The sequence below is a fragment of the Mus caroli genome, chromosome 14, assembly GCF_900094665.2.
Source record: "Mus caroli chromosome 14, CAROLI_EIJ_v1.1, whole genome shotgun sequence".
NCBI classification, from domain to species: domain Eukaryota; kingdom Metazoa; phylum Chordata; class Mammalia; order Rodentia; family Muridae; genus Mus; species Mus caroli.
Genome location: NC_034583.1, coordinates 20,406,322 through 20,427,707, shown reverse-complemented (window position 1 = coordinate 20,427,707; position 21,386 = coordinate 20,406,322). Strand labels below are relative to the sequence as shown.

At 42.3% G+C, this 21,386-nt stretch overlaps 1 protein-coding gene across 18 annotated transcripts in view; it reads right to left on the bottom strand.

The window, feature by feature from the left end:
• Erc2 (ELKS/RAB6-interacting/CAST family member 2) overlaps positions 1-21,386 on the bottom strand; it is an 846,765-nt gene that overhangs the window by 376,226 nt on the left and 449,153 nt on the right. For all 18 annotated transcript variants that reach the window (XR_003834802.1, XR_003834790.1, XR_003834792.1 and 15 more), the window contains one exon: positions 15,753-15,888. Coding sequence is in view for 5 of the 18 variants with exons in the window: in XM_021181424.1 (XP_021037083.1) it covers positions 15,753-15,888 (136 nt within the window). In the remaining 13 variants the exon portion in view is untranslated. The remainder of the gene's footprint in view (positions 1-15,752; positions 15,889-21,386) is intronic.

The window sequence follows — 21,386 nt, the reverse complement described above, 5'->3', positions numbered from 1 at the left end:
ACAGCCTTTCTCCTCATGGCCTTCTGAGAAATGCCTTTGGACCCTCCTCCAGAATCTGGCACAATGCCCCAGTAGTATATAGAGCCAGCCACATAACCTTATACATTACAGACATGATTTTCAGAGCCAAGCTGTGGACCAAATTTAGAGATGCTGGGTTTTGGAAAGAACAAGTTGCAATGACAAAGAAGGTCTTTTTGTGGGGTTCAAGATGGCTAGAGGGGTTCCAGAAAGCTTTTCAGTAACAAAGGTCATTCTGGGAGAGAGTGCTCATTCAGGGAGCTGAGAGATCAGTACTAGTTTCCTGAGGATAAGGCTTAGGTGTGGCGGTGGCACTTACACAGGCTCAGCAATTACCCAAACCTACCAGCACACAGCTGCTACCCACCACAAATGTGCTAAATGACCACGGCCTTTGTATCAATTAATCTCTACTGAAGTAGTGCAAAAGTCGATGCCCATGTAATAGTTATTGATCCAAGGCCTAAACATGGTCAGGGTGCCCTCAGCAGCTAGCACTGCTAAGAGAGAGGCAGATCATCAGAGGATGCCCAAGCATTGACAAGCTCACCTCTGGCAGCAACTCTGTTCAAACTGTACTCATGACAAAATCTGGACAGTGTGTGTCTGACACTCAACCATCCATATATCCCATTGTTAAAGCAACTAGTAGCTTATTTTTGTTACATACAGGATACTGAAAAAGACACTGGTTTGAAAAACTATCTTACAGGGAGATCAGCACAGAACCCATGCTCTGCCCTTTCCTTCTGTTTCTTGCTACCACAGAGCCTCTTAGTTGTTTCCTCTCAGGACAGGTAGCACAGCTGGTGCTTGGAACTGCTAGGATTGCTTACTCACCATTGTGTCTACTCTCTTAGTCACAGATTGCTTGGCCTACCATGGACTAAAGCTGTTCTGGAGGCAGGTAACAGAGCCCTGCCTTCTAGAGGACAGAGGATGGAATATCCTCAGACATCTTCTCATGGGAGGGGAGACTAAATGTGCAAGTGACTGCACACTCTAAGTGTGCCAATGACTGCAATTACAAACCTGCAAGGTAGAGATGATACAACAATCTATGCAGAAGCGGTAAAGTAGGTCCTGAATCATTTATCAGTGTTGACAGTGGCTTTAGGAAAGACATAAAATGGGTCATACGTGAGTCCCACAATTACTGAAGTCCAGTCATTAGTGGGGAAGTTAACAGTTACAGAAGACTAGTCACACCAGCTGATAAACAAGTACCTTAAAGGACAGAAGATAGGTATGAAGTCCAGGCCATTCTGTTTCATGTTGTCATAGCATTGCAAAGGGTATATGTCATATAATGGGTTATTTTTAAATGCAATTATTACATTTCCTACATCAATATCATAAGGAGATACATGACTATTTTATTTAAATTCTTACATATTTAAACTTTTTTTAAAAATGAAGATTCTCATTAGGAAATGATAAATGACTTCACAGTCGAGGTGCCACGTGTCTGGCTACAAATGAGATTTACTGACTCAGTCATAATGGAAGTGGGTGGCTATCAGAAGAGAAAGGTCTCTGGGAGCAAACATTTTCAGGGACTCTTCCTCAAAAGCTGGAGAAGCTGCTGTGGGTGGGAGATAAGAAGCCAGCCTCCCTTAGAATGTGCCTTGTGGAGCTAATTCAGCTGCCCTGTCCCTCTGGACCCTCTTTTCTGTCTTCTGTTATGTTGCTTAATGGTTATTTTGTTGGTTTGAGTAGGCTTGGCACCCATAGACTCATGTGTGAATGTGTAGCCCACTGGTGGTGACACTACTAGGAGGCAAATCCTTGCTGGAGTGGGTGTGGCCTTGTTGGAAGAAGTGTGTCAGTCACTGTGGGGGTGGGCTTTGAGGTCTGATGCTCAGATTCTGCCCAATGTGGAGGAGAGTCTCCTTCTGCCTGCCTTGAGACCAAGATGTAGACCTCTTAGTTCCTTCTCCAGCTCTCTGCCTGTCTGGACACTCCCATGCCTTCTACCGTGATGATAATGGACTAAACCTTTCAAACTGTAAGCCAGCCCCAATTAAATGTTATCCTTTATAAAATTTGCCTTTTCCCTGGTGTCTCCTCACAGCAATAAACCCCTAAGACAATGATATCTGTCTATTATTGAATGTGAGAGAGAAATAAGAACACATGAAGTCATGGAGGGGACTTCTACTTCCCAAACAGTTAAAACATGCACAGACAGAGTTATTTTGCTTTGTAGAAAATAAGATTTGAGAAAGAAAATGTTCACAGAATCTGAAATAGCTGTCATGTATTCTCCAGATTCCAGAGTTATTGAATCTGTGGGCTCCAACCTTAGACTCTAATGTATGCATGGTGATTGGAGGGTGGGGGGCAGGGGACTAGATTCAGGCAAGCCAGACCTATATTCAAGTATAGCTTTAATTCCCACTTAAAGGAAGGAGAAAAAAATGAGCTCTTAAGATGAGTGAAGAACAAAACTGCCATCAAGCCAGGTTAGAGGAGGTACCACTCGTTCACAAATTATAGCTCATTTATGAGAAGATGAGCCAGCAGGTGACAGCCCTCCACACTTACATTGTTCAGTGGTTCACACATTAAGGTTTGCCATTTTCTAATTTGCATAAGGATTCTTCATTGTCAAGAGAGTATAACCAAACTCAGAACAAGTGTGTCGGTAGTGCTGGGGTCTCTCCATGCTTTATTTTCAGCCTGGTAGACTGACACAGTCCAGTGTGAGCCCAGCATGGCACTTCACAGGGACAGGGAATGCTTCCAACCAAGTGAGAGCTAACACTGGGCACCAAAAAGTCATCAAAATTTTTAAAAATATTTTTATCAGCTCTCTAGAAATCTCACATATGCTTACAACGTATTTGATCATGTTCATCCCCTACTCTTCTGCATGCATCCTCTTGGATCCATCATCCAACAGTCCTCCTCCCAACTTTATGTCGTCTTATTTGTTTTTTTTTTTTTAATTTTCATAACCCACAGAATCCAATTGTACCCCCATATACTTATGAGTATGAGGCCACCTATGTTCCAGTAAATGACTCCATATGCTAGGGGCCACACCTTTAAGAGAAGCTGACTTCCCTACCCCAGAAGCCACCAACCATCAATAACTTCACAGTTAGGGGTGTAGTTTATGAGCTGCTCATCATGCATGTTGGAATGTTGACTGGATTGCCCTTGTGCAGGAAGCCACAGCTGTTGTGAGGTCATGAGAGTAGCCATCTTGCCATGTCGGGAAGACACTGCTTCACACTGGTCTGCACTGCCCCCAACTGCTAGCTCTTAGAATCTTTCCACTACCATTTCTTTGATGGCCCTTTGAGCCCTGGGGATAGGGTGTTTGATACAAATGCTCCATTATAGCTGAACACTTGACAATCACGTCTTCTCTGCATTTTGACCAGGTGTAAGAGTCTGTGTTAACCACCATCCACTGGTACAAAGAACTGAATATTTTAAAGCTGATGTAACTTGTACATATCCTTCATCAGATCTGGATTTTCAGTGTTGCCTAATGGGAGCTCAGAACCAAGAGCCAGTAACAGGTGAGAAGTAGCAGGGAGAAATAAGTCCTGCTCATCACAAACAGTTTTCACGTGCCTTCCACATCAGCTTCATTCATGAGGTTCAGTTTGTTAAGAAGTATGTCAGATGTAAAAGTGTCAATCATTCTAACAAAACGTTGCTAGTCAGCAAGGAGGAGATTCTCCCTCAGCAAGAACCATACTCTATACACACCACCAAAGCAGAGTCTACTCCATCTAAAGTTAACCTCACTGAACTTGTTCTGTATCTGTTATCAGCATTGTGATTGCCTAGACCAGCACTGATTAAGTTTTTAAAAAAATCTAATTTTGTGCAATGTTAATGGACAGTCTAGGGAAAAAACAAAGGCCTTTTTGTCAAGCAATTTGGAAAAAATGTAGGATTAAAAAGCATTAAATGGTCCTCTTGTCTTCAGGACTTCTCAGAGCCTTTAATATAGGATGGAAGAGGAATTTTTTTTCCAAATTGCTTGACAAATGGAACCATTCTGATATTACTGTATCTTATATAACTATCACTTCGATAAACATGTTTTGAGAAATGCAAACCTAGATCATATCAACCTGGTATTTGTCTTGTTAGTCCATTCTCTGTTTTCCCACAGTTCACTGTGACCCACACTGTTGGAGGACTAGTCCCTATTGACATAATAGCTTATTAAAATAATAGTCTACTTCACAAACAATTACATTTGAAAGCACATAGATCCTGCCCCTGAGAAATAAGTCACAGACCCTCGTTTGCAGCATAGTACTGAGACGTTCCCACATTGTGTATCTTGTGTCACAGTTCTAATCTATCTTATGCCAAAAAGTAACAATTAAGGTGTTATTATAACCCATTGCTCGAGGGAAGAAAACATGCTGTGTCCATGAATTCTGTAGAGGCCTCTTCAATGTGGCAGAGCCTGCCCTCCAAAAGGAAAGCTGACAGAGGGCTCAGACTCATGGCATGCATTGCCAAGCTGGTAAGATCTTCCCAGATGCCCCCTTCAGGGCTTCCCTGATCTATTTGATCACATCCCTCCAGGTAGCCCAGGAGTCACTTTTACAGAAAATGTCATTTGGTTTTGACATATGGTCATTCTTCAATGTCCTCAGACCTGAGAATTTCAGAGGGGAGGGATTGTACCCCACTACAAGCCTCTCTTTCTGTAGATTAGAAAACTGAAGCTGTAAATGACAAAACTCAGTTGTTCAAGCCTACCCAGATCATTTGAGGTGATGGTTACTCCAGAATGCAGCCCCACTGCATGATTGAGCTCTCATTTCTCCCTTCTAGGATGGCCCAAGTCTCAAGGAATTAGAACAACAGTGATTCCATTCACTACAGTGGTCACCAAGACTCAATCGGCTCATCTGTAAATGGCTTCAAAGACAATTAAAAACCTCACAAAGTTGTTGATACTATCAAACAACTCAGTGTGTTTGTGATCAACTGGGCTGGTCACTGAATGCCTCTTTGTACTAAGAATAATGAAGCTGGGTTGGCAAGTCTAGAGATCAGCCATGGGTGTCAGCCATGCTTGTCAAACAAGAGTACACCATGTCTGTTGGCTGGTTGCTAGGTATCTGGTGGAGAACAAAACAGATACCCACTCAGTACTACAGAACTCACTCCCCAACTGCCCTGAGTGTACCTTCCCAAAAGCTGCTTGGCCAAGGATCACAGCCACCAAGACCCAAGGGCCTATCAATAGGACACAAAGGGCAGGCAGCCTCCAAACTCAAATAGGATCAACTCCCTTCTAATAACTTCTCCAGCTCCAGGCAGTGGCAGGGGTCTATGCTGGGACCACACTGCAGCCTAAACTCTCCCTGAGCTCTCTAGCACACTCCAGCAAAGTTCGCACAAGTTCTTCTCAGAGTTAGTCTTTCCCAGAGAACTCCAAGAGCAACATCGCCCTTGGCCTACCCCACTGCTCAGCAAACAGTAGCATTTGCCATCTTTTTGGTTTATTTTGCCAAACAGTCTATACTCATTTTCTATGAAAAGAAACATTGTGCATTTCCTTACAGGTGATGTCTTTTATGGACGAAGGAAACTGGCAGAGATTAAAATAACCAAAATCATTTTTCATTCTCATTTAGAGAGTCCTAAACTTTGTAGGCTAAATTGACAACAGTTTTCTCCAAAACCAACTTACCACTTCTTGAGTTAACTCTATCTCTAAAGACAAAGAAGAGGCACACAGATCATCAGCAGATCCTGTTTTTAAAGTATGGAAAAAGGTTTCTGGGTATGGTGGCATGTGTGTGCAATTCTAGCACTCAGGATGCCGAAGCAGAACTGGGAGTTCAGGCCACTCTTGGATACCTACATAGCAAGACTTTTCCCCCAAACTAAAAGACAGAAACTAAAAAAATAAAAAAGAATAAATAAGTAAAAGTTAAAAAATGATAAAGTTTGTTTTTTTCTTTCTTGTCATCCTAGGCCACCAATGTAAAATCCAATACTGAGGGATAGAGGGTTTGAGAGTTTTGGCCAGTTATAGCCTACCTAGCATAGACTCACCTGCAGAGCCAATGAGGGCCACAGACAGCTCTTAGGGATTTCAAAGCACCTAGGATAAGGTCTCCTTTCTCCAAATAACTCCCTCTAGGCTCTTGGGCAGGTTCCATATTTTTGCTGGACCCTACTTCTCTTGCCAACAAAACAAACTTACATTTAAAAAGGAAGAAAGAAGTCTAAGGTCTTTCCCAGTAAGGAAAACGTATGCTTGCTTAACCTTGCAGGTTTTTTCCCCAGGCAACATAAATAAGAAAGATGTGGAGGTAAAGTGTAACAGCCGAGAAAATGTTAAAGGTGTCGTAAATTCAAGTTACCCAGTCCGCAAATGTGAATTACAGGAGAGACTATTAAATGAATGGGAACAGGTTTTATAGCTATATTTTCCTTTTGCAAGGTTTCCAGATAAATCATTGCCTATGGCACTGACTGTCATTTCCTCAACCTGGAGTGTTCGAATGCATAGTTTAGCAGTGCCTTGGACAAGCCATAAGTCAAAGGTAACATTTTTAGAAATTAACCATGTCTAGGTCTCTGCCTTGGGTCATGACATGCTGACATAACAGCATCTGTTAGGAAGTGGGTGTGGCATCAGGGTGACACATACTGTGATTTGCAGGTCCCACCCCACCCCCACCCCCACCCGCCTCCAACTTCTGGTAGCAAGAAACATCTTAGGACAAAGCTGCCATCATCACTGGGGCCAGGGAGAGCAGGTTTAAGTGGGCTGCTCTTTTTTAAGCATGCTGAATTCGACTGCCCCCTAGAGGCGGCATGAACAGTATGCATGTGAGTTACATAAATTCTATCTTGGAGACAATACAATTAACCCTTGCCTTTGAAGTGTGGGTTCTTCAGCAATGTCTCCATTTATCCTACTGTAGAAACCCTTGGGTCCACGGGACATCCACATCCATGAAGATGATCTCAACAGGCACCTTCACTTGGTGTGTTGTCAACTGATCTGTTTTGAAACAGTGTCTCACTATGTAATCCTGGGTGGCTACATAGATCAGACTGACCTTGAACTCAGAGATCTGCCTGCCTCTGACTCCTACCTGCTGGGTTCAGAAGAGGATGCCACCTTGTCTGGCCTGCAAGCACATGTCATTACTGCCTCATAGCTCAGTGGCTTTTCAAGTACAATTTACACTCCAGGTATTTTTCTTAAGGTGACATTGTCAGCAGCATGTTCTCAGAGTCTGGGCCTGACCATGAAAAAAAAAAAAAAAACCCACTAAAGCTTTGTCCTCAGTGGGACCTACAATTATCAGAGAAGACAGAGCACCTCACTTACAGAGTGAAGACAGTCACACTTGCCCCCGAACCTCAAGGCCAATGGGCGAACACAGAGCAGAGAGCATGCACAAAACACTATTAGAAAAGCGGGTTTCTACTCTGTTACTGACAACATGGAATGCCAGTGTTGATGCTAATGCACAAGAAATAGAAAAAGAAATTAAAAGATGCCTTCCCATTCTAGCCCCAAATCTAGGAGTTGGGTTTTAGAGTAAAGCTGCCAGGTCAAAGTTTGAAGTAATCAAAAGCAAGGCAGTCTCTATAGATCTAGGTGCTCTCCTAATTCCAGAGAGGAACACACCCTGGAAGGGCTTGCTGTATGCTTTTCAGCACTCCCTGGAGTTCCAGGAGGGTGGCTGGCTTTCTCTCAGACACTATAGTTCAGGCACCAAAAAGTACACAAATGTGATAACATCTGTAAGGGAACCCCATCCTCCTTAGTAGCTGCCTCTGGGACGAACGAGAGATTATTACATCATTAGAGCAAATGTCTTCTTACCCCACTCCAAGCCTGGCCATTCCAGCAGACTCTACCCTCATGATAATGATGATTTCATTTAACAAATACATTGGATTAAATTCTGTGTGAGCCTCAGCCCTTGGCAAACAAATGCTCTCTTTACCAAGGACTGCCAAAGAGCCACTCAGAGAATAAAAACGAAAAATCCCTGTGAGAAGGAGTGAGGCCCTGTGTCTCCAGGGGGTAATTTAGTAGGTAGATTAGGCGATACTTGATTAAGAGTAAACCTCCCTTTTCTATGGATATATACAGTGTTTGTACAGAGGGGTAGAATGAAGTGGAGGATTAGGTCACAAATCCACAGGAAAAAGCCAAGGACTTTTCTCAGTAGAAATACGCAAGTTACTCCACATTTGGAAAACAGTCATACTTTATTGGGAGGAAAGAAAGGAAAGTTCCCTCATACTATGGGGGTGGGAGGGATTCACTTGGCCCAGAACTGGTAGTCCAAGGACCCTGAGCAAGTCATTTGACATCTAACAGCCTAGTTCAGTAAGAGCCATGGTTTTCATTCAAGGTGCCAGAAAGTGACTGTTAAATGGTATTTTTCAAGACTGTATACAAGGATCGGCTATAACAAAAGTCATTTGGAATTCATAGGGATTAGAGTGAAAAGAAAACAAGTGTCAAAATAAATCGCAGAGAGAGAGAGAGACAGACACAGAGACAGACACAGAGAGAGAGAGAGAGACAGAGAGAGAGACAGAGAGAGAGACAGAGACAGAGAGACAGAGAGACAGAGAGACAGAGAGATGGGGTTGGGGAGAGATTTCTGTGGTAACCCTCAGTCCTCCCATGCCCCACCATCACCAAGCTAGCTGCCCATGTCTTCTACAGACATATAAGTACTTGAACACTTCCCATCATTTGAAATCATTAACAGTCCAGGTCACAGTGCAACAATGTAAGGAGATTTATCTACAAACCAAGGGGATACCCAGAGCTCTACGCACCTCTATACATTGAGACAGAAAAGTGCAAACCAGGCTGAACCCCTCCAACAGGTTTAAAGCACGATGATGTTAAAATTTGATGAAAGTTGGAACAGATGTAGATTCTCTTTTCAAGATGAGTTGGGGTGACCTTTGTCAACTTTCCATATGTTGAAAAAGATGGCTGAAATGAAACCTCCCTAAATCACCTTGCACTGTGCCTACCAAACAGCCATGGAAAACTAGGAACTCAGTAAATGCATCTTGACAATGATGAATCTCTGAACACTGGCTGTTCAGGTTTTTTCTAATGGATGTAAGTATGCCATAATGTGGGAACACAGATCATGGTTAGAGTAACAATCTTAAGCTTGGAGAAATGAATTTAAGTCAGTGACTTGAAGAGGTGAACATAAAGACGAAGATCTTAAAATCATTCTCTACTATCTGTATATCACTCTGAAGAAACAACTTAGCAAGCTTGGGAATGCCATAATGAACTGTATGTTCAATGAAAGCTATGCACTCACAGGTCTATATTTGTTATACTTCCTCTGCTAGTAGATTCCAACTCTGATTGGAAGAACAAAGTTAAATGAACTCCCTTGGGGGAAAAATATGGATATACAAGTTTACATACATTGAAAGATGAAATTATTTCTAGCTGCTTTGTAATCTATTTGTGGTGTTTGTTGGGTTTAGTTTTTAGAATTGTACTAGAAGATCAGAAGCAAATGGGAATATTCACTTGCTTTTTAAACGAATCACTGTGGGGTTTAATCACTGGTAGAGAAGAAACTTTACAGTTCCCTGGGAACCTATAATTTGGAAACGGAAGCACACAAGAACAGACTTTAGTTTTCAGGCAATAAATTGAAGAGAACTCTGCAGACATACAACAGAAAAGGAGCATAAAATATTGGCGTGTGTGTTTCTTAGAATGTTCGTTCATTAACTCGATATGTTGCACAGGGAAAAACGTAGCCAAAACCTACAAAGATGTCCACTGGGGCTTTAAATTGGCATGTTTGCTCAGCAAGAAATGAGAGGTAGGGTGGGGGGAAGAATCCTATTTCTAGTAAGGACAATTTAGTGTGAATCTCAAGAAAGATGCCTTGTTGAAAAGTCTCCATATGGGTTCTGAGGAGACACACAGAAGCCTAAAGCCCCAAGGCCCAACATAAATACTAGGCTTCCATAATCTGTGTCCAGGGGAAAATTCAACAGAATTATACAATCATAGACACTCACATTTACCCTCACACAGTTCAACATTAACTTGAAAAATGTGTGAATATTTCATCCTCATTGTTCCAAAGGTGCTTTATTAGAAATCTTCATTGACTGTGGAGCATTGGATGTAGACCATACTCTACATCTGTATGGCTCATCAAGGTGAACCAGTCACCAAGTAACTGCTGGTGACTCCCCATGGCCACCATCTCCCCAGGTTAAAAACTCATTATCAGCCTCTCTGGAAAGAAATCCTAGTTACTGAACTCCACAAGAGTGGGTACCATACTGGACTCTTTCCTCAGCCTAATCTTATGGTATGCATCAGGTGTGGTGGGGCTCACTCACAATGTCCATTTGAAGATAGAAGGAGCAAGGACTGGAGAGGTTAAAACTCTCATGCTTCACACAAAGATTCATACTGATGACTTACCTGGGACAATCAGAATGTCCCACGACTCAGTTGAGAGTGATGCTCACCAGAGTTTGGTGACCTGTACTCCTTAGACGAGCCATGAATTCCTGAATGCCTTACAGTCACCCTCCCTGCCTATCATACACACACACACACACACACACACACACACACACACACACACGAAGGCCAACCATGGCTGAAATCTTTCATCAGGTTGGCCCTTGTTTTCCTTATAATTTAGAACTATTTCTTCAAAACTTGTTTCTTAACATGCCAAATGGCTAGCCTCAGTTTCCCAATATTCTTGGTATCTGCTCCTAAGCAGAGAGTGAGTTCTCCAATCTATGAGTCAGCCACATGCCTTGCTTTAACCAATGAAGTGCAGTGGAACAAAGTCTGCCAGGTCAAGAGGAGGCCTGTGGCCCCTTCACATTGGCTTACTCTCTCCTGTCTCTGTTGCTGCCAGAGAAGAGTTTTCTGGGTCACCGATGCCTCTTGGCCTGAGCCTCAGAATGAACACCTGTAGGACAGTTGCCTCTACAAATGTATCCTGAGTGGGGAAAGGACCCAGCAAAGCCATCCTGGGGCAGTAAAGCGACTTAGCCAGCATGCAAGTATAGAACAATAAATCTCAACTCTTCTAAAGCCTCAAGGAGATGACAAGTAGTTACTAACTCCTTTCTACCCAAAACACAAAGAACTCTGCAGGAACCAAACGGTCACCATTTCCCCCCAACATACAAACCTATTTCTTTCTTAGTTGTGTTACTAACCTAGACCCTGAAGGCAGTTGCTATTCTTGCCACAAAATTATAAGAAGAAACAAAGAAAGTCACATGTCCCATCTAGCATTGACCTAGAGGCTCCAGTTTGTGCCTCTTACCATTGTATCCTATAGGGAACAGAGGAAGCCTAAGTGATTGAGGTCCAGAGTGAACCTGTGCTGTTGACATAGCCAGGTCCAGGACCCCATGGCCTTGGGCTCACAGGCATGGCAAAGCCTTCCCTTGGAGACTGAGTGTGAGTGTTGATAGAAAATGTTAAGCATAATCTCCCCCTCCTGAATATTTATGGCCTGGAGACTGCTCCCCTATAGAAATTGCTCTTGCCAAAATTAACTAAACCCATCTCTTCCATTCAATTGTGTACCATAAGCCCCACCTTTTTGTTTATCTGTATTTACTAACCCTGCCTCCTTGTCCAGCTGTATGCAATAATCCTGCCACCATGTCCAACTCTATGTAATAAACACACTGAGTTTCCAGGATGCTGCAGCTTCACCACCAGAGAGCCCAGGTCATCCGATCCCAGCTGTCTGTCCATGTGTTCATTTGTCTGTCTTCATTCTTTAGACATTCTTTAGACCCCAGTCAGATCCATCCCTGGAGCCATTCTGGACACAGCAGTATCCTTGTTGAAATATTAAACAAAATAGCAGCTCTTTAACTTTGTCACTAATTTTTATTTATCTCTTTCAGTTCAGCAATTTCTTTCTCCATCTTTCTCCCTGCCCCCACCCCACTGCTTTTTTTGTTTTTGTTTTTGTGTTTAACCTACTCTCCACTTTCTTCTTTCTTCCTTTTAATGGAGTGTCACTATGTAGACCAGGCTGGGGACTTCTGATCCTCCTGTCTCAGTGCTCTAGTGCCAGGCTTACAGTCATGACTCCATCTCCCCAGAAGCTATTACTATTGGAGCAACATGTTCCTAATATATTTCTACATGCCACATCTCTTTGGTTGGGTAAAATCAAGAACTCAAGGCACCAGATCATCACAAACCACAGTGCAAAGCAAAATCAGATGAGCTAGATGAGCGGGTGCCAGGCTTTCAACTACCCTTCTGCAACCAACCAAACCAAATCCTAGCTGAAACTGAAAGGGTTTAACAGACTAACATATAAACAGAAAGCACTTAAAAGAACACTGATATTAAAAAATGAAGAGCATCTAGAAAATTTTGTTCTCAGAAGGCAGCAATTACTGCATCTTAGCACATCTGCTAAAAATTCAGGCAAGTGGGAGATTCACTCCCTATTAACCTTAACCAGAGGCATTTCCATCTAAATTAATTGTGACTACTTTTTATTGCATTTCCAATGTTATCCTTTATTTGGGGTGGTCAGGAATGCAACTGAGCAATTCCAGATCATGTTATCTTTTATGAACTGGTCTATGAGGTAGTTATCAAGGCCCCTTAAGAAAATACTGCTATGCAAAAGTTCATGGGGCAAAATAAGACATTAATTTCTATAACTAGATGTGTCCTGAAAAAAAAAAGAAAGAAAAAAATTTGCTGCACAAAGACAAAAATATTGATGCTCAAAGCATATCAGAGCACAGCTATGAGAATACTCTGCACATACCACGTAATTCTTTATTGTAAGTGTTTGTATGTCCATGTACATGCTTATGGTGCACATAAGCACATAAACCCACAGGAATTGGTCAGTTCTCTCCCCCATGTGGGTCTCAGGAGACAAACTCTGGTTGCCAGGCTCAGCAGCAAGTGCCTTTACCCTCTGAGCCATCTCCCTGACCCTAGCAACTGATTTTTCATTTCTTCTAGCTATTTCAAATACAGTCAATTACCACCATTTATTACGAGCACAGCCTGTGCCAACAGTGACCCAAAGCTCTTGAAAAGCACCAACTCGGCCCTAACAGAACTCTAAAGTGGAAGTAATCATTTCTGCTTTCAGATGAGGAGACTGAGGCTTCAGGATGCTAACACGATCCTTTCAGGAATTCTCAGTTCATATATTTTGAAGCTTGCAATGAAATCCAACTGAGAAATAACAACGGTAATTCCCTCAATGGGAACTTTCACCCCAAGCACATGATGATTTATGGTTTATGCTCAGACCAGTCCTTGCCCTGTCAACCTGTCAGCTTCTCTGATTCTTCAGGCTCTTAAGCTGGGGTGGGTGGGAGGGGGCTGTCTCTGTTGTTCACTTCACCCACCTCAAGTGCACTGAGGCCAAAGTCCACATAACCCATGAATATTTCTACTATGTCATGGTTCCCTGTTATCTCAGTTCTCCAGAACTCTTATCTCAGGAGAGTTAGACTTAAGCTAAGTCCCTCGTCTGCCTCCTGCTAACTAGGATGCACGTTGTTTTCCTTCTCAGAGACTTCTTTGCCTGTAGTCATTCATCTATCACATACGAAAATAAAACCCTCTGATACTTATTTTCCCCTAACCCCTTCAGTCAGCAGGATTTATTTCTATCCTTTATGATGTCACCTGCTCCTCTTTTAGTTGAGGGGTCTAGCACTTCTCCTAGGGTCTAAGTCAACCAACAACCTGATCATGGCCTGCCAACATGCTTATCCTATGTTTGAATGTCTGCTATGCCTACTAGCTAGACATCCTCCTCCTTCTGAGGGACTGTGCTCCACGAAGGCAGACTGGCTTCTGGCCATCACTTATACAGGGACTTCTTAGACACTTTAAGCCAAAGGATTCAGGTGGATGGAAGAAGAGAGCAAAGCATCTCTACAGAGAACAAAAGTAGTGGGCAAAACATTCTTGCAGGAGGAAGGAAACAGAGGGGAAAAGCCCCTGTGAGAAGATAGAGATAGAGTACAAAATATCTCTGATGGAAAATGGAAGCAGAAAGAAAAGCTTTCCTGTGTGGGGTGAGGGGTGGAAAGGGAAATCAAAGCACCCTTGTAGGGGGATGTAAGTAGAGAGCCAAGCATCCATGCAGAGGGATACAGATTGAAGCAAAGGCTGGCACTGCTGTTGGGATGTCTGAATCCAATCAGGCTGTAGTTGCATGGAGCCTTTGCACTTAATTTAACCAAGAGACTTCTGCTTTTCTTACTTCAAATAAAGCTGTGCTCTCTTGATTCACATGTAAGAGCCTTGTAGGTCAGGGAGCACACAATGTAAATGGGATAACAGCTAATATACAGGAGGCAGCATAGCCTGGAATACTGAAGCAGTTAGTGAAAGCAACCCACCACTGCCATGTTCCTCTACATTTGTGGTAAACAGGAGGAGTCCTTCAGACTCTTTCTGTGACTTCCAGTTACACCATATGTAAAATCACCAACATTTTTTTGTGAAGAATAAATGTTGTAAGTGAAAAAATAACATTTAAAAAGAAAAAGAAAAAATTAAGGTATTCTTCACCTTGGTTTTATCTTAGTTTTAGTTACTATGTCATTCTTTAGACTTCAATCTAACATCTGTGATGGACAAAAAAATTGAAACCCCGAACCTTTGACATGAGCTGCCAAGAGTACTGGAGAAGCCATGGGCATGAGTCAGCAAGCGCCCAGACTAAAGTGGACCCAGAATTGGAAAGAAGATCCAACCCAAGTTGTACTGTTGAGTCTAGCTCAAGCATCTAGGGAAAGGACAGTTAACTTAGAACCACCAAAGCTTGTCTGGGACACAGACAAAGTGACTAACCTGAACTAAGAAATCTCCATCTGTGATGTGATACAGCTTTTCCTGGTATTCCCTCTTCGGAATAATTATTCATTTCTCTTTTGGTCAATTAAAAGGATGAACTATGAGTACATGTAGAAACTATCTACTTCTATCTCGAAGGAGGAAACTAATATATAACTGCAGAAAGACACTAACTAATAAGCAGAATTTAACATGAACTCAGGCCAAGTTGAACTCAAATTGCTCTGTTTAAAGACAGGACTGGAGTAAATAAAAGCACTTCAAAGCCAATGTCCTGTTTCAGCTCGAGTATTTTATTAAGCGCACAGGGAGATCTCTGTTCTAAAGCAGGGGTGGTTAATGAGCAGAAAGTGGTGTTTTGTTTCATCAGTTTCTTTCTGGAGTAAGAGTATCACTGAGAGATAACTATATCCACTATATTCACCGAGAAGACAGAATGATGATCTATTTTGGAGCCTTGGTTTTTGTACACTGAGACCGAAGGAAGGCATCCGAATGCCTTTTGTGATAACGACATGCATCCCTTCCACCAAACCCGCCCAACTTAACCACAGTTCCAAACAGACACTATTTGCCAACACCATCATTACAGCACTTACCTTTGTAAGGGGAGGTCCAGGAATGGAGAACCTCTGTGGAGCATTTGCAGGATTTTCCATATCTAACTCCTCTTGAACATCATTTCAGAAATGATGCTTTCTACCAAGAAAGACTTACGGAACTTCCTGGGAATATCCTGTAAGTGCCAGACTCAGGTAAGAGTCAAGCTCACCACACCCAAGTATAAATTCCTGCAGAGTTGGTTAGAATGGATGGTCCATCTGTAAACACGTAGGGATTGAGAAACTAAACCTGGACTCACCTGCAAATGCTGTGAGTTGTCAACCATGCTATCTTCTCGCCGGCGCACTTCTTCTAACAACTGGGCATTCTTCTTCTTCTCCAGCTGTTGGTTGTACTTGAGGTTGGCTACCTTCTTATTCTGATCTTTCATGTGCCTGAGAAAAGATGGCACGGCATGGTTACACTAAACCACAATGAAGGCATGCATTGTCAGAACAAATTCAAGAAGCACTAAGTGCAGAGCATCCTGGCACAGGCTCAGGAAAACAAGGGGTTCTGAGCATCCTATATCAATTCAACCACAATAGTGTGGGTGCTCAGCACCCACAAATGGCAGGTGTCAGGATGGCACTTGTTTGTCCATGATGAGTGAGACGGGTGTAGTTTTCATTCTTGCTCAGTGGCAAGACAAACAGATGCTAAAGAGATACAATTTGGGTTTCCTCAAGTTGATGGTAGTCAACAGCATGCCACAAGAGATGATAGCAGAAAAATGTTTCCAGAACAGATCAAAGGAGTTAACTAGGAGGAGCACCCCAGGGAGAGGCTCCCTGACAGAGGGTCTCCCCAGGTAGAAAAACATGGCTGGAATACAAGACAAAAGAAACTTGAAGGACTATAATGATAGTCCCTAGAGTAGAAGGGGCTTGAAGAAAGAGATCAGACTCCAAGGCTAGTGGGCAGTGTTTTGTTTCTTCTAAGTAGCTGCTGTTTTAATTATTATTGCTCTTTTGAATCTTGTACTTTTCCTGAGATCATAATCCATAACTTTGACTTTTAAAATAACAACCTGAAGTTTCTAATCAAATACATTGTTAACACATAGCTCAAGGTAATAGTTTGGCTAAATACAATGCTGTACAAAGCCCTAGTACTTAGAGTAAAAGTTTACAGGATGCCAAATCCTATTAGCATAAAGGGTCAAGATGGCAAAAGACAAAGGAAAGGGGGTAGGTTAAATTAAAAATGCAAATTATAAGCTTAATGCAGACCATTTCACCAGAAACATTTAGTAAAACATTCCATAGATGTCGGCAGTCATCTCCATGACAGCTATTATACATCTAATCTAACATGTAAGGAGGCAGGAGAACAGCATCAATAGCTGGGGATCAAGGACACAAAGAGGAGGCTAGAGAGTGAATCCTTGGCATCCTTTCTAATCCCTTCACCCCTTTCCTCAGCAACCACTATAACTAAGCCCTGGCTCCCAAGACCAGCAGACTGAAGAATGTAATCAAAAAGAGAACTGGATGATACACAGCAAACATCAGAATGAAACATTGCAAAAGCTGATGAAGGTCGCTCTCCACAAGCCACTCTGCCTTTATTCCTCACAGGATGGTGTACACCCCTCCTCCCTCCACTCCAGGAAGTGACATGCGAGAGCAATGGACCTGTAGCTCATCAATTTGATGAAACTAGCTGACCAGCAAGTCCCAGGGACCCTACTATCTCTGCATCTACACCTTGTGGAATGTAGATATACGTCACTACAACTGCTTTAAAAACATACACACACAGATGCTGGAGATCTGAACTCAGGTCCCTGTCCTTGTACACCAAGCACTCTGCCAATACAGCCATCTTCAAAGCTCAGGATTGCTTAGCTAGAGGACACTCTCAAAGAAAAATACATTTTGTACTAATGCCTGCCACTAAATAGAACTAACTGCTAAATGCTGCCTACCCAAGTATATCCATATAAAATAGAGGACTGCTGGAAGCATTTGCATGAAGAGCTCATGTAGCATGCTCTGGGTAATCCAAACACAAAGAACTCATTTCTATGGATCCGACAATGGTTGTTTAATAAATAAACAATTAAATGCCAGGCTCCAAGTCCACATGTCATTTCAAGCTTTGCTGTACTTGGAATGAGTGGCTAAGAAAAAAAAATGAAGATCTGAAGTTCATCTGTGGATGTGGTGAGGGACTCTCTTCTCCATGTTCAGCCATTTCCTCAAATACTGCTTTATTGAAAATGCAGAAGTTGACAAAAGAAGAGCTGGATCTCAAGTAGCCCTGCTTAGGATACAGGCCAGTCAGATAGGCTGGAGCCAGGTGATAAGAATGAATGACAGGCATCCACCTTGTGTCCACATGACTATCACCAGTGACACACCCAGTATATGCCTTCCCTGCAGATGTACAGTGCCTTTCAAATGTACTTCTAGTGATTTAACTTTCATCTGAGTATCCATGAAAACTAACAAGGAAGGAAAGATTTCCTATCAGAGATAGGAAGGAAGCAGGGAATAGCATAGGTAATCCACACACAAAGAACTCATTTCTATGGATATGACAATGCTTGTTTAATAAACAATTAAATGCCAGATTCCAGGTCCCCATGTCATTTAAAGCTATTCTGCATTTGGAAAGAATTTACAAGGGGAGGTTAGTGGAACTTCAGGTAGGAAACAAGCCTTCACTCAAGGCTCCCTCAATGAAAACTGGTTGAAATAGTAGAAATATGAAAGGGAGGGAAATAGAGTGCACCTAGGTCCCCTTGACTAAGACATGGCACCTGCACAGCTCAGTGGCGTCTGGTGACAGTGTGACCACTGTGAGTTTCCCTGGGACACTTGCAGTTTCCAATATCAATATATACAAGAAGCCTGCCAGGCCCCACGTCTTCCCCACCTGAAGAAGTAGACCTATGCTGAATAAATCAAAGTTCTGAACTCAATATAGCCCTCTACCAGCTCTAATGCTTGGGAGGCAGGTTATACAGGTGCATAGACTGCAGTATGCCCTTGCTTATCTCTCCAAGGAATATACCATTTGTCTACCTTAACTCCCACCCCTTGGGCAGATATGTGGTTCTGTGGGGGTTCACTAAGGAGTTCTCTTCTCCAAGGAATTGCTATTCAAAATGTATCTAAGATACAAATGAAAGACAACGGAGGTGAAGAGACAGCTCAGCCCTTAGAAGCTCTTGTACAATTATGAAGACTGGGGCTTGGATCCCAGTTCTCACATAATCAGCTAGTCATCACATGCTCGCCTTTAACTCTAACTCCAACGGGCTGCAAGGACAGAAGGCTTTGCTGGGGCTTGCTAGCTTCCAGCCTAGTCAAGAAAGTGCAGGCACCAGACTCAGAAAAAGAATAATCAGAAAGTGATACAAGAGGACACTTAATCTCTCTCTGGCCTCTGGGTTCCCCAAAGTACATACACAAATAGTAATGGTACAGACAGGTTTCAATATGGAAGTTATATTGACCAAACTCATAAAGGGTTACAAGTATTAAGGAGTTTGGATTAATTATTTCCAACAGGTATACAAGTCATCAATGGCTGTGACATTTGAAAGAATGTCAGAGAACACGGAACCCAGCTCTTTCTACTGGAACAGTCTGTAAAAGTCAAATCAGCAAGAGCTCTATTAATCCTGGTAAGATCATATGAGTCTGAGGCCTCCAGAATTACCCTGGAGAATATTGGGCAGGAAGGATACATGTTCCTATAAAGGAAGAGATGTGCGACTTTGTATGAGGAAATGTGTGAGATGTGAGGAGAAAAGCAAAACTTCTTTTGAAATCCTTAGCAGAAGCATGAAGATGATACTTGTTTAGCTACTTACTCTTTAAAATGTCTTTAAAAACTAACATTACTCATTTTGGGGGAGGGTGCAGAACCCAGCTCTCTCCTACATGCTTGGGAGAGGCTCAATTCACAAAGCACTTCTGAATTACTTTAGCGATATCCAAAGGATGCATACCTGTTGCCCAAGTCAGCCTTTTTTCTAGGAAAGAAGCTCACAAAAGCAATTGCATGCAAACCGAGTACACTCACAAAACCACTTCCACCAAGCCACATATAATGGAATTTCGAAAACTTTCACTTGTCCATTAGAAGGAAACTGACCAAAGAATTGAATCCATTAGTCGTCTGGAACCTAGCTGGCTAATGAGTAAGGCTAGATGAAAAACACTCAAGACATCATAAGCAAGCAAAGCAGAGAGCAGAATGATATGTTCAGTCCTGATTATGTGAAAATATAAAGCCCATTTGTATACACGCGAACATAAACGGGAACTTCTGGAAACCTCACACCAGACTTCTGAGAAAGAGAAATCAAAACAACTTTGGGATGGAACTGGGGGAAAGGAAATTTCAATTTGCTTACTCTCTCTCTCTCTCTCTCTCTCTCTCTCTCTCTCTTTGTGTGTGCGTGTCTGTCTGTCTGTCTGTCTGTCTCTCTCTGTCTGTGTGTGTGTGTGTAAATGCATACAAATGTGTGTGTGTGTGTGTGTAAATACATACAAGAAATAGACTGACAGACAATAGATATTAAAGGCACAAATTAGTAACTTCTGACCAATCAAATCACAAAGCACTGCCATCCCCAGCTGGAAAGTAGTCACTATTCTAACTTCTTCATGTGTGGAGTCATTTCACCCCTTCTTGAACTTTACAGTCACCATATTGTGTGCAATCTTTTGTGTCTGACATTTTCACTGAGTATAGAACTATCAGAGTCACCCATACCTTTTTGCATATGGCTGTGTATATGTGGTGAACCTGCATGTATGAGTATTTGCATGTGTGTGTGTGTGTGTGTATGTGTGTGTGTGTACATATACAAGACTATAAATGAGTGTAGAGACCCGAGACCAGTTTCAGGATACTTTCCCAGTTATCTTCAACTGAACCCAAAGCTTGCTTACACAGCTAATATAGGTAGCCATCTTGTTCTGAGTAATCCCTTGTTTCTTGTTTCTGCCTTCGCAGTGTTGGAACTATAGGTGGGGTCCCATGGCCATCCAGTGTTTATGGAACTATAGGTGGGGTGCCATGGCTGTCCAGTGTTTGTGTGAATACTGGGGACCCAAACTCCGATCTCTGTACTTACATCACAAGTGAGCTGTTGAGCCAGCTGCTGAGTGTGCACATATATTTGTGTGTTTGGGCATCTTCACTCTTCTTTATATTGAGTAGTACTCTGTTTTTTAATATTATTATAGTATAATTAGTCTCTTTATTTTAATGAATAATTAGACTATGTAAATTATTTTACTGTTATGAATAAGTAAGTGTCCATAAACTGTCTCATACCAGACTTTTTTGGAAATACACTTTCATTTTCTTGGATTAATAACCCAAAACGTATTAACCAAGAATGAAAAAGGCACAGCCCCTGTGTCGAGAGCCTGCAAATCTGTGGTTTAAGTATATCTGTATTACAGTAGTTTAAAACATCATCTTCAGAACCAGATTTTCTGGGCTGTCATCAGAACTTTCCCACTTTCTAGTTTAGTCAGACACTTAACCACTCTGTGCCTCAGCTTCTTTGCACATGAAGTGAGACTCATAATTGTATCTAACTCAAATGTGACTGTGAAGGGTTGATGAGTTAGTCCAGGTACAAATGCTTAAAACAGATCCCAGCAGGTTCGTTCTCTGCATAACTTTCAGCGTACAGTAAGAGTGTAATCGCTTCTTGTGAAATATTGCGCACATGTACTTAGTGTCTTAGCTCCCACAGTACTGAGACTGCCTCACACAGTGCACTGTGGAATGCATCAGTAGATGCCTTTGTTATATGCTGAGCTTCACTGGTACTTTCTTCTAATGAGTTACACTCCTGGCAGTTTATCCTGACAGCAACACTGTAGAAGGTCACTACAAGTATGAGCGAATAAGAGAA